Source organism: Phaethon lepturus, unplaced genomic scaffold (genome assembly GCF_000687285.1).
Source record: "Phaethon lepturus isolate BGI_N335 unplaced genomic scaffold, ASM68728v1 scaffold3744, whole genome shotgun sequence".
In the NCBI taxonomy this organism is placed as follows: domain Eukaryota; kingdom Metazoa; phylum Chordata; class Aves; order Phaethontiformes; family Phaethontidae; genus Phaethon; species Phaethon lepturus.
The window spans coordinates 4,033-28,474 of NW_010535307.1; the positions used below are offsets into that span (position 1 = coordinate 4,033).

A 24,442-nucleotide genomic window follows, 5' to 3' on the forward strand; every position below is an offset into this window, starting at 1 on the left:
GTCAGGGGATGAAGGGGGAGGGCACTGGCTGCCCTGGGGGCTGCTCCCCTCCAGCCATCACTCTCTCTGTTCCCACCCGAATGCCGGGTGTCCTGGCACGGCCCGCCCTGTCTGATGGCTCCTCGCACACTGCGGGACCCGGCAGCCTGCCCGCACCCCTTCGGACTCAGGGTACAGGCGGGAAGGCTGGAGCGGGGGCACAGAAATACGCAGTGCGGGTTGGGGGGCGGGGGGGAGAGCCCTGCCAAGGGGTGCATTGGAAGGGAGCCCCGGTGAGCCGGGGGGAGCCGTTTGTGAGGCGAATGACTTCGGTGCTGGCCGGGCTGCGTGGCGGCCACGGTTCATTTGCTATGGGAAGCGGGGAGCGACTCATTTGGAAAGCTTCTACGCTGTGACTGCACGAGGCTCATACGCCCCTGCGAGATGGCAGAGGGCACCATGCAGCCCTGATCTGCAAATCTATATGCCACCCACTTGTCATCATTAAAGTTCACTGGATGAGCTAGGTAAAGGCTGCGGTGTTTAGCCTGGACTAATGCTCTCTCTGGCTTTTTCTTCAGCTGGATATCAAAAAGCATGTTCATACCCTAAATTCTTGCAGTTTTGCGTGGCAATGACATTTACCCTGACTGTCCCATTTTCCACCTCCAGCCAACCTAATGATGGCACATTTAAGTACTAGATGAAATGGCTGCTGGCTCCCCAACACTTCCAAAAGCAGTGAGAGCCTTTAGGACGGAAGATGCTACGAGGCTACAATGTAGTATTTCATATTACAGAAGCTGAAAGGTGCCCATCGGTTTTGCACTCTTGGCCCCAGCTCTTATAGTCCTGAGAAAGAGTCGGTGGGCTCAGGAGCCTCCTGTTTAGAGCCAGCATTTAGTGCCTGCACCAGACTTCAGGTCACTCGCAGCTGAAGCCGGGCAGAGAGCAGCCCGTGTGCCGCCTGCAAGCAGAGCAGCAGAGGCTGTGTTTGCTGGTGGTGAAAACACCAATAAATGGAGGTTGGAAGGAGAGGCCAAGTGCACAGAGCTGATCCAGGTTACCCATGTTTGACAACCGCAAATTGGGATGAGAAAGTGTCTTTTCAAAACCCTTTTAACACATTCACCTTTGAGAGCTTTCAGCACAAAGACAAGGCAGGAATGTTAAAGGGTCAAACTCTGGGTGTTTGCTTGCTCTTTCCTCAGGCAAGCCCTCATTGATTGACTGTGGGAAGGGCAAGAGCTGAACACAACCGACGGAGGAGTCCCACTGCTAGCACCGAAGCATGCAGCCTCCCGGCAGAGACTAATGACAATAGACAAAGCTCTTCCAAATACACCCCTCTCTCTGCCTGCTGCATGCTGCCAAAAACGACAGTCTAAGGGGCTGCCTGGTTCCTTACCACTTTTAGAGCCAGAACCTTCCTCAGGCAGCAGGGCTAGCAGTCGTGTGGTGGGATTTTGGAGGGGTTAAAGAACCAGCTGTGGCTGAGGGTGGGCTGGGGACTCGGTAGTCAATGCAAATTCCAGCTGCAGGGAGCCTCTCCACAACACAGGATCCCCTGGAAATGAGGGATACAGCCAAGGTCTCACTGTGGCATGAGCTTTCATGCACAGATGTTAGTAAGACCCAGACAGGGCTTTGGTAGGTATATCCAGACATGGCTAGGCAAAGGCATTTGCAGGGGCAGCTACAAGATGAGGAAGTGCAGTTGGTGGCCATTGCCAGAGAGTCTCCTGGACTTTACCGGGTGCATCAGGCCTATTTTCTGAGCAGAGCTCTGCTTTTGAGGAGAGCAAGACAGGCCCACACATACTGGCCAGCCTACAAGCTGTAAGTGCCTAAGCAAGGCACTGATTCAGCCAGACTGCTCACATAAGCAAAGATTACTCACGTACAGGCTGCAGGACCAATACTCCAGGGCCCCTATGACTCCTTGTCAACTGAGGTGTCTCGTCACTGCAATTACCACCACTCCATTCCCTGACGCTATCACACAACCCAGAAGTGAGGGGAATCTCTGACCTGTCATTGCACAGGTTGGGGACAAGCTTTGTGACCACATTCAATCTTACCAGAGTTTCTGTTTTTGCTCTTAGCAGAGGTGGGAGAGCACATCACTTCTGCTGCTGCCCCCATAGTAGGAAGGGCTCAGAGAGCTAATGCCAGGGTCAGGCTATTGACGGCATAGGAGACCAAAAACCCAAAAACCCACGTTCAGTAATTCCCCATCCACAACTCTGCCAATCACACATCACTTCTTGACAGTCCTGAGCCAGCCAGCTCTGCCTACTCTCCTGCGCATGTACACAGGCGCTGACATAAACCACACATCCGCCGTCACTAACTCATCGTGCCCCAGCACACCTGCGGTCAGGTACCTTTTCTAGATCACATCCCTTCCCTCTCCCACACAGCCAGCAAGAGAATCGCTTCCTCAGGGACTGACACACACACTCACCCACACTCTCCCCACTGCTTCCCTTCCCATGCAAATGGACTCACTGCAAGGTGGGGTCTTGTACCCGTGCAAGCTGGGGAACTGCATGCAAACAGGGAGAGTGCATGGTCTTCTTGTGGCTTGCTCTCAGGCACAGCCTGCTGCCTGAATAGCAACACTCAGCTTAGCAAGCTTGCTGGCAGTAGAGGGATGTTCCCATCCTGTCCTTCATGTCCCCTTTCACCAAGACAGTTTATGAGAAAGATTAAATGATCTGAGCAGTCACCTCCATCCACCCTTCCTGGCTACAAGCAATCCTCACAAGCAGCAGGGACATCTCCCAGGATCCCAAATACGTCTCACATAATGGAGGCCTCTGGGTGAGACTTCCTGGTAGCCATCCCATAGCTGCAGAGTCAGAGCCATCAGAGCTGTCACTTGCACCACCGAGCAAGTGGCAGGTTTTTTTCTGAGGCAGGAGCAGTGAAATGTCACAGGCAGTGACGAGGCAAAATGCTCAGTGCACAGTACAGGCATGGTGATGTCTCACAGATGTACTGCAGCATGTTCCCACAGGAGCTCCTCCATCCCATTCCATCCCATTGCAACACACATCTGATGCAGCACCAGAGGATCCAGATGTGGAACAAACTTCTTGGGAAGAGGAAAGACCAAGAGGCCATTCCATTTGGCTTGCAAGGAGTTAGTAGCACCGCCTGGCATTACTCACTCAGTGGAGAAATGGAAACAGGACTGAGGTTAGAGGCCCAAACGTTACCCTGAGTGCACAGCCAAGTATCTCTCCTCCAAATGTCTTTGATACAACACTTTTATTTTGCTGTGTGGCATTACACATACATTACCAGCAGTTTTCACAGCCCTGAGTTGTCATTCCTCCTGCTTTCCCTGAATTTCAGAAAAAAGGCAGGACCACTGTCCCCTTCCCCCATTTCACCTGCAAGGAAACAGGCCAAGAAAAGTCCAAAAACACAGAGGCACTTGCTGACAGGACTGGAGATGAACCTCGGAAGGCCAGTCCACCAATCTCACCATCAGGGTCCCCTTTCCCCAGTGCTGGGATAGGAAGCCCTAGTGCCAGCTCTCCACAAGGTCTCACTCCTCTGAGAAACTCTCTGCACACCTGAACAGAAATCAGACTAAGGAGATTGCAAAAACTAATATAAACCCTATTGGATTTTAAAGGGACTTACCACCTCTCTCTGAGGGTCTGAGAAATATTTTGGGGAACTCTAGGCAGGGTTTGGATTCTCTTAAATTCTCTAAGATTGTTTAAGAAAGAGCCAAGGAGAGGCTTTTGCTTCCAGTGCAGTTCCACTGGAATCTGAGTGGAATTTCCCTTGCTCAGATGGGGAAAGAAAGTACCCTGTCTTTCCTGACACACGGTATCCTGCACCTCCTTTTCCTAAACCATGAAACGGCAGCGCTCTGGTACTGACTCCACCTCTCAGCGCCACAGAGAAAGCTAATGCTGTAAAAGGCAAGGACATTGCAGCGTGTAATGTGGAACAAGACCCAAAAATAGCCCACAGAATAGACAGAAACAGTCAGAAAGGCAAATGTGCCATGGAGAGCAGAAGGGACGGGAGCACCCGGGCCTCTCCCACCAGTTCATGTCAGTACGTGGAATGGTGCATCCGGCTCAGGAGAGCAATGACCCAGTTCCCCAGCCGGGACCCCTTCAGCCACAGGAAGAGTTCATACAAGTTGATCTGCCACAGACTCAGGGCTTCTGTGAGGGAGATCTGGGCCCTCCTGTAAAGCGAGTGACTCTTGCTCCTCTGGTACCTAGAATGAGAGAAACAGCCAATTAGATCCAGCAGGATGCAGCCCGGCAGGATAGCCAGGCCTGTCCTACATCTTCAGTACAACTGACTCTGCCCAGGGGAGGGGAACATCCCACATCTGGAGAATCACCACCAGTGGGGACCCCTGGGAGTAGCGGGAGAGGCAGCCTGCTCCCTTGTGAGCCCGATTCTCTCCCCACTGTGCATAGTGACCCTGGGCCATGGCATCCTCTGCTTCTATGCCCAGCTTCACTGCAGCTAACAGGCACAGGTGCACACCCCTATAGCCCTTCTGGTAGCACACTCATAAGAGTCCAGCAATCCTGATAAACTGATTCCAGGAAAAATAATTCTCCACCTTTCTTTAGAAGCAAAGGTTAACTGGGCTTTGTGGGTCCCTCATCAGCCAGAGAAATAACTATTATTTCTTCTGCAAGGAGGAGGAATCTGAGAAAGAATTGCATTGACTCATAAGATTCACAGATGGAAATCACTTGCATGACTCCTGTTCCTGGCTTTAAACATCAGCCTGATCTTTACAGTCAAGCCCTAGCCCCTCAATCAGGCTGCAGAAACTGGCAGCAGTGAACTTGCAGATCTTTCCTACCCACAAATACTTCCCAGTGGTGATGCCTATAATGGGTAGGAAGCCACTTCCCCTCCTTTGGAAGGGCCAAACCCTAAACCTTTACCTTACGGCCTCCAACGCCATCCCTGTCCCCAGCCCCAGGGTGACAGACCTGTCCTCTGGAGAGGCTGATGGGCATTGTAACAGCACAGAGGCTGAGACGTGTAACTGAGCAGGGGTAGGACCACAGCAGATGTGCTAATGATGGGGAGAGGTCCACAGCTAAGAGTAAGAGGTCAAGAGGTCAAGTTAGGCCTTGTCAGGACCCTGAGTGTGGGGCTCTAATAAGCCTTAATGGCCCTGACTACCCTGGGACCTCCCCCAACCCTCTGCTCATAAGCCCAGGAGCCCTAGTTAATCTCAGGTCTGCACCTTCAGTCCCTGCCTGAGCTACTACTCCTGGAGAAGTAATGGTCCCCAGCTGATGTCCTGCTGTGAAGCCCCTTGACCTGGACCTCAACTCACGTGCTGACCTCTTGACTTGACCTCAGCCCTGTTTTGTCACCATGGACCTGCATGACAACCAGTAGACCTGATCTACAGATTGACTTTCTGGTTTGACCTTGGACCTGCCCTGTTAACATGATGTTGCATTATGATACAGACTTTTGATTGGACCTGACCACCACCATCTCAGGGTCTGTCCTGCTCACCTTGTTCAGCTGCTGTGGGACTGCACCCTGGCTGGCCTGCTGGCCCTGGGATCCACCCCCAGCTCCTGACTCCCACAAAAAGACAACCCATGCTGCTCCATATCTGGCCTCTGGTGCCTGGAGAAGAGACTCACGTGGAAACAGCTCTGATACAGCAGCGAGACATGTTGAGGAAGGAGCTGGCACTGGCCCGCGTGTGCAGGGCTGACTCAATCCCCCTTAACAAGTCATTGGTCTTCAGCAGCAGCAGCATCTGGCGGGGGACATTGTTGAGGAGCTGGGTGATCTGAGGTAGGTAAGCAGCAGCGTTGGACCGGATCTCCACGTCCTGCGGCCAGCCGGGTCATGTCAGGGAGAAAGGAGAGAGAAGCTGAAAGTGCATGGGGAAATGCAGATCCAGATGCCGCTGAGATTTGGCAGGAGGAGACGGTATTTTTCCAGACCATGACTCTAGGCCAGAAGTTAAAGAGCTCTTTGGTCTGCTTTCCTGCAGACACCTGGCTGTCCCAAGCACTCACAGCACAGTCACAGATGACTCTTGGCATAGCCCACCTTCCTCTCAGTGAGGTAAGGCCCTGTCCCCTCACTGGCAGGATTAACAGCCTCTCAGAAGAACAGGGCACTTGCTGCTCAGTTCTTGGCCCCAGGCAGCCCACAGCAACCACGTCTCATTACTGCCCTTGCCGCCTTCTAAGTCTCACCTCACCATCCCCAAAGCTGGCAGAACTGCAGGTAGCACAGCACTGCTCAGGAAGGTGAAGGCATGCTGCAATGACAACCAGGCTGCTTCTTGTTTTGCTGTCCCATGCAACGGATGACTTTAGGCTATACTGATGAAGCTGTTTCCAAGGCCTAGTTTAGTCCTCTGTCCTCAACAGAAATCAGCAGAGGTGAGAAAGCATTATGCAGTTAAGCATCATGCTAACCCAAAATATCAAATACTGTCACCTGTCAGAAGGGTCTATCTAGACCTGTATCCTGTCTGGCAGCAGCCAGTAGCAGATGCTTAAGGAAAGAGTAGAAGACCAAGATAGGCTGCTCAGGGTGATCCTTCATGTTCCTCGATCCCCAGCTTCCAACAAGTACACTGCCCATGGTAAGATCCCAGTGATAAACAATGGGCTACAGCCTGAGCCACTTAAGATGGGCTTCCCTCCAAACATGAACCACCATAGCATGCAAGACAGCCAAGACTCTCCTGCCTCTTTTTAGATCTGAGAGTTCCCCCACTGTCCCAGTAAATGTAGCACAGTGTAGTGTGGCGCTGACCCCATAGGCATACTGTGTCCCTACCTCTTCCTACGGAGGCCATGACATGGATCAGCAAATCCAAATAGAAGTCCCTGGAACATGTGAAATCTCCAGAATCCAGCAGGACACGTGCAGAGGGCAGTAAATGACTTCTTACAGGAAGGAGGCTCCTTTGTGGGAAAGGACAGCCCTAAAACCTTCCCTCTTCTGGAATGAGGGATGGATGGCCTGTATTTCACAGTATGGGATCTCACACTCACTCTTTGTGAACTTCAGACTTATTATAAAGGAACAGACCTGCACAGATCGAGTGTGCAGGTCGTGATGGTCAGAGCTGTAACACAGCTCACACACCACCATGGTTTCTTTGCTGCTGACAAATAAATCTTTGTGTCCTCCTTCCTCCATCACTGACCAAATACACAAAGCTTCAGCAAGAAGTTGCTTAGCTTTCCTAAATCTTAAATGTTTTGTTCCATTATTTGTTGGCAGAAAATTCCTCCCTGATTATCCGACACCCCTTATCCTAGCCAGCATCACTGCAGAGCCTACTTTATTTTCCACACATAGGTTTCTTTTTCTATTTCTTTTCTTTTTATTTTTAGCTCCAGCTGCTTGTCCACATCACAAAAAAACCACATGATCTGTCATCAGAACTGTCATTTTCTGTCAAGGGTGAAGTCTGTGTGCAGAGGAAGAAATGAGCTATGCCACAGGACCTGAGAAAAGCCCCTTGGCTGCAGTCGTTGAGGCTGCTGCAGGATGCAGCAAAACACAATCATAAAATCAGATGAGATGAGGCTAGCAGCCACCCTGAGCAGTCAGCTGCCTGGCCTTGGCTTAAGGCAGGAACAACTACACCTATGGCAGTCCTTACGCACTTGCCTAGCCTGTTCCTAAAACTCTCCAGTGATGTGACTCAAAGCCTCCCCAGACCATCTGCACCAGTGCTTCACTGGCCTTGCTGTTAGATCTGGCTGTTCTCATGTTTAACCCCAATCTCCCTAGCTGAATTTAAACCCATTAGTTCTTGTCGTGTTTGCAGCAGCCTTTAACAGATTGGAAAATCACTACTACAACTCTTCTCGACCCGTGCTTTTCTAAACTTTTTCTGCCCTAACTTGCTCAGACTTACCTTATGGGTTGCATCTTACTTGACCACTAGTCCTTGTAACTTCTTACTGTACTCACTCTAGTTTCATCAAACCTTTCTTGAGATGCAGTGCCCCAGACTGGACACAGCACTACAGGTAAGACTTGTTTCAGGAGGGTTGCTTCCTCGTCTCACAGGCTACTCTCGTGTCCATACATCCTCAAGCACATTCGCTGGAGCTCTGTGCTGATGGTACCTGCCTACACAGCACTCGGCTCTTGGTGCTGATAAAATCTTTCAAATTCACATCTAAACTAAGGGCAAGCAGCAGCTCATTTCCTAATGCCACAGCAAATCTGCTCAGCTCCCCATTATCTTCTGCAAGATATTCCAGTTTCAGCATCAATTGTGTCATGTAGGCAAAGACAACAGAGCTGGCTCCATACATGCAATTCAACTCAATGACAAAGTTCATTAGCCCACACAAGGCACCATGAGGCTGCAGTTACACCTCTGGCATAACTTTCATAAGCCAGTTTAGGATAAACATTGCTTATTGGCTCAGATTCAGCACTGGCCTTGCAGTATTGGAGCCAGCTCTGTGTCAATTCGCTTTGGTGCCTCTGATTTTTTTCCTGGAGCTACCAGCTCCAGAACTCACCAGATCAAGCACAGATCTGCTAAACAGTCACTGTATTATTTCTGATATGCAGAAAGTTAACTCAGGTAGGAAGCAATCAAATTACTGGGTGGGGGGGTCCATTACCCAAGGTATCTATCTGACCTACTCATTGCTACAGATAATGGCAAGCCAGTGCAGCAAGTTCTGCCACATCAATCAAAATGAAGCACCAATCTGAAGGAACTTCCAGAAGACAATTTCATAGGACAATATTACAATGCTACTTAAATGAATTCCATCCTCGCTCCTATAAATGTGTGCAAACAAAAACAAACCATAGGATACATGTTTCTGCCTACAGACACTAGTACATTGGTTGAAATCACATCACTATATGCTCATCTCTAAAAACAGCACAGTTGGCAGGGGCTGCTACTATTCTTAAGGCAGTGTGTGTGTATCAGGAGTGTGAGGAGGTGTGAGAAGGATGTGTGGATAGGAAAGGGTGGAGAATGTAAGTGGCAATTTCCAAGATTTGTAGTGATTGAGTTGACAGGATCTGCAGTTAAGCAACCTTGACTCCAAGTTAATAGGGTTTCTGATTGGGAGGTAATTTCCAAGGGTTTTTAGGAGTTTGTATCAGTGCTGATAGTCATTTACATGAATACTGATAATGCATTATCCTTCTCATGTCTTCCCACTAAGCCTTTATGTCTCCTCTACCTTAGCCTATCCTCCTTGATGGTTCCCTGCACACCTGCACTCAACACTTTTTTCAGAAAAGGCTGATCTACAAATGTTTCCCCTGCCAGAACTGGTGAACACTTAGCTATTAAAATATTATACCAAATTTAAGCAGCCTATGACAAGTGAAACTAGGAAATTGAGTTCAGCCACTATAAAACACATTGCAGAAGGAGTCCTGGCTTTTTCTAGCTCAGCTATCAATGCAGAATTTGCTACAGAGCTGCCAGAGGTTGCCCAGCATCACTGCGATATCAGTGGTGCAAGTGGTTATGACAAAGAAAGGTACCCGAGGAGAAGGAAGGGCACATGATTGGGAAGGGTACACAGGACCTACCTCGCTGGCTGAGACTGGCGACCGGTCAATGCCCCTGTTGACAGACTCCCAGGATCTGGCAGTCAGCATGCAGGCAAAGAGAGGGTACAAATCCCCTGCCCCGAGTCGACGGCTGTACTTCTGCACCCTCTTCATATCGGCCTTGATGAGGGCCTGCCAAAGACGGCAGTAGTCCATGCGGAATGAGTCGCTCAGCACCTGGAGAGGGAGACATGGCCCCCAGAAGTCCATGGAGCACAGCGAGCTGGGAGAGGGAAGCTTTGTACCCCATAGCTGTGTGCTATCCCCTATTTCATAGCCAGGAAATATCCTTGGAGGGTTACAGGAGTAATAGGAAAAATGTATTTATGTAGGCTTAGGGGGGCAAGGCTGCAGCTGTGTGTGCTCATTCAGCGTGACACCTGCAGGCAGCCTCACAAGGCTCTGGAAGCCCCCCATAGCTACGTACCTGGTAGAGCCCATGGTCCAGGAGGATAATGTGGGCCTTGCCAGAGGCTGGGCACTTCTTCACTAGCACGTTGCCTGGGTGCGGGTCACAGTGCACAAAGCCATTCACAAAGATCATTTCGCTGTAGAGCTTCCCCAGGTTGCGAGAGATCTGTGAGGAGACAGGAGATGGTCACACACTGCCACACACAGCAGGGTGCCTGCCGGGGAGGGGAAGCAGCCCCTGCTTGACAACCCTGTGGGGAGCGAGGGTCTGGTACGTGCTGCAGTCCCCGCGCAGAGCTCTTGCAGCTCCGCACACTGGCAAATGCACAGGGTGGCTGCTGGTAGCTACTGTGGGGTGACCCAGGGCATTCAGGGAAGGATCCATGCAGGTACCACCATGAAGGTGTTTGTGGAGTCAGTGTTTATTTAAGGACACTTGCCTGGCCTAAAAAAGAGAAAATACCTGTGGGTAGGAATGGGCTTTCTGGTAATGAGGAGGAAAGTGAGACAGCAGATAGGGGCAGACAGGAATTCACAGGGAAGGCATAGAAAGAGCTGCTGGGGTGGGTGAGAGACAGCTTGGAGGAAAACTCAGGTGTTTCCATCCATGGATGGCAGCAGGACCCAGCAGAGAAGGCGTAGGAGGAGATTCAGCCTGTCCATCTGCTTACCAGAAGGAACATGGGTTCCCTCTCCCCTCCCTCCATCACACTGTCCCCCACTTTCCCCCTTCCTTTCCTCAGACCCATGCTAATCTGATTTGCGATGTCTGTGAAGATGAAGCAGCACAGAAAGGCTGTTTAAATCATCCTGTCACTGCTGTGTCCCTCCATGCTGCTGCTCCTTATCACCAAGAGATGTTATTAAAGTTAAAAACCTCCTAGGAGCAAGCAAACATCCCCAGGGCCAATCAATTCCTCGCCATGTACTAACACAGCAGCCTCGCCCTGACATCCCACCGCCAGCCCTCCCTGCCATCAGAGAGCGGCACAGTGCTCCACAGTGGAGTGCTGAACAAGCAATTAAAAGACAATCGTTATAAATGATTCCAAGCATGTCCCCAGACACACAATGTCTAGTCAGCAGCAAACAGGCAGCTGTCCCCATAAACAGAGATGGTAGAAGAGGTAATAGGGATACTAACAACAGCTTGACCTGCAGAAAACCAAACAGCCAGGGAAGGACTTGCTTCATGCACCTCTGAAATGCGTCCACCCCTGAGAAGAGCATTCGTTATGAATAGTGTCCAAGTAACTACAAATGAGGAGAAAGACCGGGAACCCTTCACACAGCACACCAACAGGGACAGCTGTAGGACCGGGTGGGACAACCCTCCGTCCCTCAAGTGGGACGTGGAGCCACTGCTGAATCACAGAGAATGCTGTCCCAATGCCGAATCACCCACACAGGTGGTGTAGCACAGCCCTGCAGTCTCCTCTAGTGCAGCTCCCCTAATGCCACGCAGGTGTTATTTTAAGTACTGACTGAGGGGAATGACATTTCCCTTCTGAATCATCAGCAGAGATCATTCACTGGAGCAATGAAGTGACTCTTATATGTCTCCTAGATGAAGAAGCTCTAAAACTGGATAGGACCAAAGTACCAGGTGCTGTGACCTCCTAGAAGAGCTGAGTAGCACTTGCTGACAGTCCAAGGACATGCCAGATCATCTGTTTTAAGCCAGTCACTCATTCACACAGCCTCCCAGGGATGAGCACACCAGGAGGAATGAACTTGGACATCAAGACTGATCATAGTATCAACCATGACACCTGTGCACACACTGGGCAAACCACATTTTGCCCTCTCTTCCTCAGCTGTTTGCCTTCCAGGGACCTGCAAGAGCGTAGAATTATTGAAGATGAGGACTTGGGGACAACCTGTGGCACAACTTGATGCCTCATACCTATTAAACACAAGTCCAGACAAGGGCTGGCAGTTCTGCAAACCTGTTGGTTGGTCATGACTAAAGCCTGGAAAGCTGTTAAGTTGGGGCACTGGAGTATGGGCTGCTTCAAAGAGAGCAGATTCTCCTTCTGTGTTGTGGTAATGGCATAGGTTGGGAAAGTCAAGCAGTGGAATAAGTTGCCCAGAGAGGTTGTGCAATCTCCATCCTTGGAGGTTTTAGAGACCTGACTGGATAACACTCTGAGTAAGCTGGCCTGACCTCATAGCTGACCTTGCCTTAGCAGGAGGTTTGATAGCAGACCTCCTGAGGTCCCTTCCAATCTCAGATATCCTGGGATCCTACAAAAAAAACCTCTCACCGAGTTACCCACGCCACCCTCATAACAGCATCTTATTGAACGGCTGTAGGCTCCAGGTGCAGGAGGTCTCCCATCCTGAGTCACCATCGGCAGACAGGTTACTAAACAGATCTGTGGTCATAGTATTTTGCAGCCCACGATGTGACACAAAAGAAGCTTGGAATTCTTCTTCCCATCTTACCATGAAAACAGAGGGACCATAGCCCTGTTCAGACCCACAGGCTGGGTCACAGGTACAAGACAATCTTCACTGCAAGATCCCCATTCTCTCTCCCTTCCCTGCAATTTACCTCTTCCCCAGCATGCAACCTTGAGTACCTGCAGTAGTTAATTCATTGAAACTAGACTTTATGACTTCTTTAAAAAAGAGGAACACACTCTGTACAATTTAGTTAGCATTCAGAAGATATGTTACACAGATTTATGATATAAGCATATAAACAGTCTTTACTTTTGGAAAAAAAAAATTACCCAGTGGTAAGAGACGGAGCTGTGCTACACACTGAAGTATTTTTCCATATTTTTGTCTGTTGACATACCTCTAAAATAGGATAAAAATTAAATTAAGACAGAGGGCACCAATACTGTCAAATTCTAAACAAAAAAGGAAGGTTGTATTTCTAGGGCTTAGAGTGTAATGTGTGAATACTGACCTATCATTATAATTCAGACAAAAGGAGTTTATGTTTCTAGAGAAAAAGCTTAGGAAAAAACACAAAACCTTTATATACGTTAATTCTTCAGTACCGTGCCCCGTCACTATAGGCCTTTATTCCACCCTTATTGAGAAGGCCACTGGATAAATAACATACACAGAATTTCCTTTGGAAGAATGCAGTTAGGTGAAACAAGAAAACAAACTTGTGAAAACCTCTACTCAGAAGAAGGGAGGAATTCAGCATGCGTTTAGGCTATGTAAGAACCAGGAGTGAAGGTGCATCACAAATTAGACAAAAGGTTGCAGTGATTTACAGAAGCAAAGACCAAAGTAAACACACAGGCTTTTTTTCATGACACAGCGATGTCATCAGTCCTTTCCCTGTTTATCAGCCAACACAACGAGGTCCTTATCATTACCAGGGTCCCCCAGCATTGTTCTACTGCACATAATAAAAAAATAATAATCACCTTTGGAATCCTGCATTCACTTCCAGACACCTCATTAACAGAGAGATGCAGACTACACAGAGTGAGTTCAGAAAAAGCAAATAAATTAGCAGGATGCAGGAGAAATTTACTTGGGAAAAAGATTAAAAGAGCTGAAGATTCCGAAGTTGGCTAAGGAATGGCAGAGGAGGGGCAGCCTACCGATGCTAGAAGGTTTGAATAGCAAGGAAGCAGAAGCACTTGTAGCACTGGGTGTGCTACAAGAAATACAACTAAGCAGAAAGGGGTGTAATCGAGAACGGCATAATTTAGGCATAACACATAAGAAAAAAATCTATGCAAGCAAGCAGAGCTGAGCTTGATAAGTCAGGATAACACCAGACTCCGGCTCTGACCAGAGGTATGTCCTTGCCTATTGCCAGAAGGTGTGTTATTGCCTAAAAGTTAATTTTGTCTGTCTGTGCTGCAGCAGAACATGATGACTACAGTCACCAAATGAGCCTGTGGCCTCACCAGTCAATGTAAATAGCAACCTGCCATTGCCACATTACGTGACATGACCATGACGCTGTGGTCAGGCAAACCACACATTTTCAGCCCAAGGTTTTAATTTTTAAAAAACTGGAGCTGAGGAATAAGCAGATTGCAGGTGATGAAATGGAGAGTCAGCAGCCTGGGCAAAAATAATGGAGTGACAGAGAACATGTATAACAGACAGACTTGGAGTAACTCTTCACCAAACTAAGCACATAAGTTAATTTTATATACTCAATATGGCAAGGATGCTACATGTCACAAATTATCCTACATGAATTACAAGCCAATACAGAAGAAAATAAGAATGCAGTGCAGACATTAAGGATTGTTATTGTACAATATCACACAGCCTCTCTATAAACCGGTCAAGTTCAGTGGAAATAAGTAAGACAGAAAGCATGACTTCAGAGGCTGTTCCAAAAATTCACTCTTTAGGTGGTCAGATCCTTTCCCCTAAATCCCAGATTAAATTTAATGATGTCCAGTTTAAATAATTCCCTAAAACCCAGCCTAATTTTTAATGATGTCCAGTTTAAATAATTTCCGTAGCTAACATAACCCTAGAGTTTAACTAGTTCCTTCCCTCTCCAGTATTTACTACTCCATTGTGTTCACCAGTAAGATAATTATCAGCATAAATACAGCATAAATACTGCCCCACTTCTACAGGATGCTCCTTTATCTGCTGTGTCTGAGGAGTCAACCTGCCTTTTACACAGTCGCAATCGCACTCACTTGCCCTGCGATTGACTAATATCCCAAAGTTAATTCTAACATGTCACTTCCCTCTGATAAACTCCCAGCACATTAAGAAAATCTTATTAGTTTTTAAGCATATGGCTTTTCACTTGGTATTGCTCATTTTTATCCCTTTCTATCACTACAGTCCTCAAGGCCACCAAGTGCTATTGCCATTCTGGTCCTCCTCTACAATGACAGAACCTCCCAACTTGGTGTCATCAACCACCTCCTTCACACAGTTCTGTTTGTGTCGAGGTCATCACTGAATTTATTAAATAAGATCAGTTTGAAAAGCAAACCTCACAAAACTCCATTATGGTAATTTCTCTCCACCATTGCCACTATCAGTTTCTTACCTACCTACTTTGCAATTTCCCTACTAATTCCCACCTTTTCTAGTTAACCAACTCATACCCAGTGCACCAAGTATTTCACCAAGCACACCTGCTGCATTTCTGTCATCTAATTCAGAGGATCCCAAGCTGTAATATAGGTAGCAGCAGTCATATATTTCTTCTTGTATACATACACAGCTGCAAACTGTTGCTGCTATCAATTTTGAAAGCCTAGACAACCTGTTACCCTCACATGATCCACTACGACCTACTTTTGATGAACCCGCATTATATTCCCTTGCATACAGCCCCATAGCAACAAAGTCCCAGGCACACACCAGCCCCTGTATGCAACTCTCCTCTTAACAAATCAGCACATGCAGCGGACAGAGCAACCTGACAATAACAGAACGTTGGAAAGTCCATCACAAATGAGTATCTTTACAAACACCAATACGCAGCAGTTAGCAAGAAACCTCTCAGAAAGGAAAGAATGCGTGCAAACTTGAGCCTGTGAATATTCCTACAGCGCATATATCATGTTCATGGGTAGCTGCAATGTAACAAATCAGCCTGGTTTACCTAGGGAAAGTCACTGATAACTTTCCTGGCCTTGTGAGTGAGCTGGAGTGCTCCTGGCTCTATGGCTCCAACTGACATGAAGAAGAAAGACAAAGAAAAAAATTCTATGACATGGTCCTGTAGAGCTGATCTCACTGCCTACCCCCGATAAGTCACAGATGAAACTACCTGATAGGGCATCATCCCTTCCTGTCCCATCTCCATCTGTGACTGTCTCTTTAGATCAGGAGCAGATACTAGTCTCTGGCCTTAATTTGCCTGTAATATTTGCCAATTATTTTAAGAGATGGCGACACTAACTTCTATTGATCTCATTAAAAGTAAAGGTCGTTGTGCAGCTCATTTCTCAGGGCTCAATATTACCTCCTCAGGCCAAAATAATAGCATTGATTTTGGAACCTTAATCGAAGGTTAATTGGATTGAAGAGTGTATTGGGTTTTTGCTTTCTTTCGTTGTTGTTATTACAACCATCATCTAAGGGTTTGCTTAATCCTGCTAGGGCAATCCTGCCCAATTAAACTGGTGTCAAATTAGCAAAGGGTGCAGATGGAGAATAGCCACAATTTGGGGTTCTGTGTCTCTGGTCTGAAATGGCTCTTGTCCATAGCAGATTAGGATGGTCACACACACGAGATCCGATTTCACACTGGTCTGTAATGCAGTACTATCACTGTGCACTGATCTAGCATCACAGTAAGGTGATGTCTCGACACACACAATGTCATTAAGACACAGGAATAGTTTTTAGGACTCCTGGAGTGTACTTTTAGCATGCCCTGTACTCTCTGTTGAGGACTGAGGAAATTATTTTCCTGTTCAATGCCTCATCTTCCATGTCATTTAGGTGGGGAGAAATATTCTGACTCATGCGCCCAGGGAATCGAGGGACTAACTTGGTAAGTTTCTACAGATTCTTAGAAGGACACAGGTAGAAAAGACCAGTCACTGTTTATTTAATTGTTTCTTGCATGTCTGTCAGATCCAAAGTGGCCATGGGGATCATTATTCCCTCACTTTAAATGTAGTCATATTTCCTTGGATTTAATGTAAAGCACCTTGCTGAGGCTTAAGCAATTGATCAACACTGATGATTGAGACTGATTTTCAGTAAGAAACTGGTTCATGTGTAACAACTCTTTTACCTGGTGTCTTTGCGCAGTTCAGAAGCTGGAAATGCTGGAGGTCACTATCGTTGCTTACCAGTGCCTTGTGAATTTTCATTAAGCTTCAGGCAATAGGAAATGTAGGAGAATCTGCAAGGAAACCTCTCCCCAGACTAAATCAGCAGGTGCAAAGAGCAAGAATAGCTGTTTTCCCCAGAAACAGTGCTCTTCTCCATGCTCCATTTCATCTAACACTTGAGTGTTATAAGCACAAATACTTGAGACTTGAGAGGTTTCCACACTTGCGCTGACAAAAGGGATCCCACCCTGGGAAATACCACTTAAATTTTAGCCGCTACAAGGCAGAAGGGTAAATCACACACTGAAAGCATATTTCAAGTTGCAAAGCTGTCAACCATGAGAAGGTAGCTGGGCTCTTTATCGAGTTAAGAGATACCGTTCCAGTGCAGAACCCATTTAGTAACAGAAGAAAGCAAAAAGCCACAGTAGGATGGGGTGACAGATGGCAATAATCACGCACAGTAGCTCATCTTAAGTACCTTAGCTGTTTGCTTTCACTTCTCAGCTGGACAAAACACTTCCCTGACTTCTGAATCATCCATGGCTCATGACCAGGCTCTTAGTGAGCTGAAGTACATGGCATCATTTCCTTTCCCTGACTCAGGTCCAAGCCAGCGCAATCATGGGGGACTCTACACTTGGCTACCTGAGCTGGCTGGTTAGCTGGAGGCAATACAGCACATGCCATGACTGCATCTGTTAAGCTCTACAACTCCCACAGCCTGCTGATCCAGCAGCCTCTGTGGAGACAGGCAGAGCATCCACAAGGAGGGACAAGGAAGACCCAACAGCAGTTCAGAGATAATGTTAAGATTTGTATACAGACAGGGTCTCTCTAAATGAATCCGGTAAAATCAGAATGGGTGCAAAAAAGAAGCATTTGCGCCATTTGGGATCTTCTTTAAAAGTCCATGCTTTAAGTAGCCTTGCTGTCCTTCCTTCCCTCCTGCATACAGTACGCTACAAACATCTCGAGAGCCCCTCAGTCTGTTTTCCCTCCCTTCTCCGCTCTACCCACCTCTTCCAAATGTATCTTCCCTACCAAGTCTGCTCTTGTGTCTTGAACCAGGAACAACCCAGTTGTGAGATGCCCCCTTCTTAACCCTGCCATGGCCTGGTCTTCCCTCAAAACTCATGTCAGTTCATTTCTTGATAACTCCCCTCTCCAGGCTTCCCTCCCACTGTCAATATCCTAGCTGCATGCTCATCCTCAGCTACACTTGCACATGAATAAGTAACTGTTCCACAGGCAGATATTTCAGTGTTTGCACTTGTCTTTAGAAATCAAAGCCTTCTCTGATTAAATGCCATTACAACCCAGCGCTTGGATGGATCCCGAGAGATTAATGTGCTTTTGGGCAGCTTTAATGATAATCCTGCTACAGACGGTATTAAGTAAATGTCAGTAACCTGGTTTGAAGGGAGCTTTCACCTCAGGGATCCTTTCCATTTAGAGGAGAGAGGCTCAGTTTGCTTTTCAAGGCTGCATTGTCACACAAGAGAAATTCTGCTTAGTGAAGACCCCTCTTCCTCCGCCCAGTAAAACAAAATGGAGTAAGATGATAGAGGGGTTGGTAGGTAGGTAGATAGATAGAGGTGATTTATAGGGAGCTAATGCATGTCTTGAAAGCCAGAACTGCTGCATATTATAAGCCACGTCATAGTTTTGAAACCTGCATGGCCACTCCCTTCTTATGCTCCTTTCAGTGTCTGCTGCCTTTTGCTCACTTCACCACCATGCCATGCCAGGGCATCTTTACCCAGGGAATCAATAGCCCAAGATAATGGACCTTGGTCCTATTTGTCCCCATCTGCTGCACCTTGCCAGAGGAGATGTCTGGGGTGTGCACTGCTCCTACCTCATCTTACTGTGGCCATAATAAGAGACCTCATTCCCCATCCCATGATTCTGACAGGCTCGGTATTCCCTCCTTTATACTGCTGGCTTATTGGCAATCAGTAAAAGCTAATCATTAATTTCAGGGAGTGGGGAGAGAAAAGGAAGAAAAAACAGCCCAGCACAGGCACTGAGAGAGTTTGCAGAAACTCAGTCCTACCACTGAGCTCAGTAACATCCTACACCTGACAGATTGCCAGAAATCTCTGAGGCTTATACTTTGCAGTAGTAGAAGTCTGTTGATAACTTTTTTAAAATTACATCTTAGCTATTGTTTAGAGACCAGCTCAGAATCAGCAAAATATGTGGTTTCATTGCTACATGGAACCTATTGTGCCAAGACATCACAAAACAACCTTCCCAAAGGCATGGATAAACAAAAAAATGAGCTGAATTTTCACCCTAAATCTCTTCTATCACAAGCAAAAGCCTCTGCAAGTTAGAAAAAGTGAACTTAGCTGCTTCTCTACTTTATTTTGGCACATATTGGCAGAAAAATGTCCCACTGAAAGGCTTATGTCATTCAGTTTTCCATCCTGACTGGCTGGAGAAAGCTATGGAAGATTGCAAAGAATGTTTTTCCGTGGGCTTCTCCAGACAACTTTGCTGTCTCAAGCAGTTTGAGAAAATTCAAAGAAGCAACCAAAGTCCCAGGGAGCTACACTGTGCTAGCTACCTCAATCTCAGAATGGATCTGCTGTCCAAGAACTGTGAGGAAGCGCAGCTCAAAATCTGAGTGTACATATTGCTCAAGAGTCCCCCTGCTAATGCATCAAAACAAGCCTTTCTGACTGACTATTTCAAAACTTGAGGAATATTCACTATTGGTACCTGAGCGCTGTGGGCTAGACTTGACCTCTGCCTTTACAGCAGAAGAAAAGGATAGGATAAACTCACCTAACGAAATGACTCTCTTGCTTTTGACCAGTTGACTTGTCCAGGTGAATGGAGCTGACTGTGTGTTGTGCCACGGATGAGGCTTTTAAAATCTCTCTTGATAGCAAAGTCCATGAACTATCATGATCTCAAGAGTCACACTATGGTGGTCTCTGCAGACCAGATGCCTCCTTGAGGCACTTACCTTGGTAAATACAAAGAAAGATCATCAGCACAAAATAGACACAGAGAAGGAATTGTGTCTACCTCTGACCAGCTGACAATGACCTCTGTGATACCCTGATGAGAGAGAGGAAGAAAACCAGTGACCCAAATGCTCCAAATTCTTCCTGATGGAGATGTGAAAGGAGAGAGACTGCACTACCTACAGGTGAGGTTGTATTCATTTAAGAAGTCCCTTGAATGAAAATAGACCAGACAGCTTGCAGGGAAGAGAGCATCGTTCACTATTACCTGTTGGCCTTGGCTTGTTTGTCACAATTACAATGGAAAGACACTCTCAAAATCTGCTTTAACCTTAGACCTTCCTTTCCCGTATGTCAGTGGAGAAACACATGAAAAGGTGCCTGCCTTTCTGCCTGCAGAGGTTACTAGAAAATATCGACTTCTGCAGCGCACTAGAGCAGAGGAAGAGGTGAAGAGAAATGGGCAAGTTACTCAGTCCTCCACCTGTAATTTGGCTGAGCTATTTAGGCAAAGAAAGACCTGCATGCTGACTTAGGGAGGCATCTGAGAATATACACTTAATGTTCTTTCCTTGTGAGGCATACCAAACTCACATTTCCCCTGCCTTGAGAGGTCTTTGGCATGTCTCTAACTGACGCCACATGAATTTTGCCATAGATAGAAAGGGAGCAGAGAGGAGGAACAGCAGAGAGAGAGGAAGCGTTCAGATTTCAGAGGTACGTGGATGGACAGATTAAGTACAATTGATTTTATGCCGTAGCTCTTTGATAACCAGTCAACCAACTGCAGCTTTGAGGCTCGTTGATAAGAGCACAAAGGGAAAGGCAAGCAGCAGTGCTTCGGTCAGCACTCACTGACTGGGAGAGGTGGCTTGACACACTGTCCAGTGGCTCAAAACCCTTTCCACTGGCATCTTCTCAGCCCTTCTGGGAAGCCCTTCTGGGAACCTTCTTTTCCTCAAGAATCTCCCAGCCGCAGAGAATCCAAAGTGCTCTCCTGACTTCATGCCACCCATGCAAACTATTTCACTCATCAGGGAAATGTAGCCTCTCTGTAGGGATGAAATCTGGCAGCTGTTTAATGAAGGACTGCAAAACTACACAGTCTATAGGACCAGAAAGCAAAGAAGCAAACTGTTGCATCCAAAAGAAAAATTTTGTAAAGCAGAAGAAAACAACCCATGTCAGAATATTATGCAAAGCACCACGGCGGAGGCTCCAGCACTCTAATAACTGTGATCATATAAGACCTATATCTCCTGCACAAGATGATAGCTGTTGGCATATAAGCGCTACATCCCATGCATTGTTCAAGGAGAAAGTTAACACAGAAGAAAGAGAAGGAAAAAAGAGAGACAAAAATAATCAGATGCTGAAGTTGTTCCTTTAGGGTAACAGGAACTGCCATCTTGGAACAAACCATGGGTGTATGTAACATAAGAGCATGGTCACCTTTCACTATCTGTCTCCTTGAAGATCTCTAGCTGTGCAGTCTACCGGAGAGTGTTCCCCAAAAGGGGTTGTGTACTTTTCCCAGAAGCACAAGAACTGAGATCTCTCAGATCGATTGTGCTGTTCACATCTGTATGTGCTCCATGCTTTTCTGCCCCCTCCTGTCCTGTCAGCTTCTGTTTTGCATCAACCTCAGTTGATATCAACATCAGTTTTGCATTGCCCAGCACACCCAACTCACAGATGGCTGAGAAACTACCTCGTTGACGTTGATGCCATTCCTCTCCATGTAGGCCCGGTCATTCACCTGTCCCCCTTCCATAAACTCCATGAGAAGGACACGCCTTGTTGAGAGCTCCCAGTAGATCCTGGGGACCTGAAACAGGAACAGATGGTCAAACAACAGGCTGGGAAAGCAAGGAGAATATATCACACACAGCCCAGGAAAGGAGTAAAAATGGAAGAGATTGAAGTGAGGACTTGTTTTTTTCCTGAGCACAAGGGAGATAAATCCATCTACCAACTTCTTCCCCAGGACAGCAGCAATGTGTGCAAGGACAACACACCAATTCAATGGCAGCAGGATCTGTCCTCGGGCAACATTTCTGGCCACGCTCTACAGATTTTTGACCACCTCCCACTCCCACTGACGTCTGGGAGCTTTCTTACCTGCTCCGTAGCTCCTCTAGGTGGGCTGTTTAACTACTGCCTATTGCAAGGTTCTGAATCAGCCACTCAGCTCCTTTAGACAGGAACTGCACCTCATTTGCTACGCACAGGGCCCACTTATGCAGCTCTAAAAATGATAAGCCATCATCATAAATTGTTATCTCCGCAGTGCCCCTCGGAAAACAAACGCCTTTGAGCTGACAAACCCTTAGGCCATCTGCAATTGGACTGGGAGAAAAATCAAGTGTCACAAATAAGGGGCTTGTCACAGAAACCCTGGGAGACCCGTAACTATCTTACTACCAACGTGACACAGTAACAAGTGTAAAATGTCAAAGCATTTTTCATTCAATCTGCAGTAGATGAAGCTGAGTGAGGCACCAGTAAGAAGCCTGGTGTCACCCAGGGAGGCAGTGACACAGGCATTGCTCAGGCTGGCTCCCCTTTCACAGCCTCTTTCTCCAGCCAAATTCTTTCCATGCTGTCATGAGTCCTTTTGCTGAAGTTCCCTTTGGATATTCCTCACGTCACTGTGCTGACCAGTCTCCCAAGTTGTCCAGATTTGCCTTTCCACATGGGTGAGGCCATACAGGTACACTTTACCAAAGATATAAGGGAGCTCCACCCATTCCCAGTACTGTGCCCCAGTACAGAGATACACATTTTGGATCCTGTAAAGAGCGCCAGCTGTGCAGCCCCATCTTCTCACTCGCCTGACTTGGCCATGGACTCAGGGCTCGCACACTGCAAGGGTCCAGCACCTTGGGGCAGTACAGGAAGAGGTATGAGGTGTTGTTCGTCTAGTGTATCCAAAGCTGGGGGCACCAGCCGGGCTACTGTAGCTCATCATAACTCCTGAACAAGCAGCATTTGTTTACTACTCTGCTTGCAACTACTGACAGTGTCTCAGTCCCTCACAAACTGTCTGCCCCTCCCACTGTTCTGATCCTAGAGAGACCATTTTCCCAATGTCACCCACTTCTACCTTACCATGTGTGTGCCACTTTAGATCAGACTCCTTTGCTGAGCAATTCCAATGTCCCTCAGTCCCACCGTTCAACACTCCTGCCATACTGTGCATGTTAACCTTGCACAGACTTTGATGCCAGGGATCCACTATGGGCAAGAGGGATTCAATTACTCACAGCCTTCCCAGCTTATCTGGATGTCCATTCTGTGCAGTTAGATTGGTAAGAAAGAAAACCAACTCCAAAATTAACAGTTCCCCAGCCCATCTAGCTCACTGATCCCTGCTGCCTTATATCATTTCACATGACACTCATTCTTGTCTCAAGATTTACAAGGGCAAGTCAGTGGGCTTGTAAAGCGCTATCCATGCTCTCAGAGATGCCTCCCTCACTCAGAGCCAAATTCTTCAGCAATTTTTTTAATTACTCCCAGATGTTTGGCTGTAATGCTAGTGCATGGAAACAATTTATCTCTGGCTTTAAAAGCTCAAACAGGTTCACAGCACAAAATCTACTTCACAGCTTTCTAGTGCGTTTAGGAAAATTAATGATACAGGAGCCAAATTCGTCTGTTGCCTTTGGGTGATGAACACGCCTCTGAATTGGCAGGTCAGACGGGAGGATCCATTATTTAGCCTTCTCAAGCCATCTATTATTGTTACACATATTGATATCATGATAGCTCCTTAACCCAGCGAGGAGGTGATTGGCCGTCTCCATGGGGATTTACTTCACAGTATCCTAGTTACAGCTGCAACGGATACAGCTCTCCAAGGTGCATCACTTCTGATAAGCGCCCACTCAGCAAAATCATTGGCCTTTGGCCTTCTGTAGCCCTGGTGGCTTTTAGCTATGTGCATCTATGGGAAGGCCACTGCTGCCACTGGGCTCCAAAAGGACTGCCCTGGACCTGGAGTCAGGTGACAAGGAATTATAGCCCTTGCATGGACGAAGCAAGGAGAAAATGGGTGCATCAGCCCATAAAGTCTAACAAAAACTCACTTCATTTCAGACATCTGTCACTTCCATCTTGGGACTTCTGCATAAATAGGAGGTAAAAACCTCATTTTGATGTGTGTATGCAGGCGGTTCAAAGGAGGGTGCATTTTTTGCTGCCTTTGTGTACGTCCAAATGCAGTTACATCAGTGACTGTGCCCACTGCACTGTGTGTGCTTGACTTTGTGTATTTCCAGAACGCACACAGTGGAGGCTTGTGCCTCTTATATGTCAGCAAAAGATTTCTGCATGTGCAACTTGGAAGATGTGAGCTTATGTCTGCACAGAAGGGGATGTGTACATGTCTGGTTGCACTTGAGACAGTTGTCAGTGACCTCAGCCAGTGTATAGCAAGGGAGGTGGAGTAAGAGTGTCAGTGGGGGAAAAGTACAACGTGTGCAGCTGAGTTTGTGTGAAGGTAACAGGAAGGCATTAGCCATGGGTGTGTATGGTAGTATGTATGCTCAACTCCAGAGTGAGAATGTGTTTTTTGCAGGAGGAAAGATTTGTACAAACATGCTTCCTGATTCTACTTGACATCATCAGCTTCAGTCTAGCTTTCCTGTTTAATGTCCATTTCTTGCCCTCAGTTAAGATAAAGCCCAGGAAAAGGTACCATCAGACAGCTCAGCA

General features: G+C 47.3%; 1 protein-coding gene across 2 annotated transcripts in view; it reads right to left on the minus strand.

The window, feature by feature from the left end:
* Nucleotides 1-3,236: 3,236 nt before the first annotated feature.
* The window catches only part of ADCK1 (aarF domain containing kinase 1), an 81,865-nt gene continuing 60,659 nt past the window's right edge, over nt 3,237-24,442 (minus strand). Inside the window, exons 6-10 of one of the 2 annotated variants that reach the window (XM_010285759.1) lie at nt 21,435-21,551; nt 10,007-10,156; nt 9,559-9,756; nt 5,646-5,839; nt 3,237-4,231 (exon numbers count right to left, since the gene is read on the minus strand). In XM_010285759.1, the coding sequence (XP_010284061.1) occupies nt 4,060-4,231; nt 5,646-5,839; nt 9,559-9,756; nt 10,007-10,156; nt 21,435-21,551 (831 nt within the window). In that variant the 3' untranslated portion in view covers nt 3,237-4,059. The remainder of the gene's footprint in view (nt 4,232-5,645; nt 5,840-9,558; nt 9,757-10,006; nt 10,157-21,434; nt 21,552-24,442) is intronic. The other variant, XM_010285760.1, reaches the window with a different exon arrangement.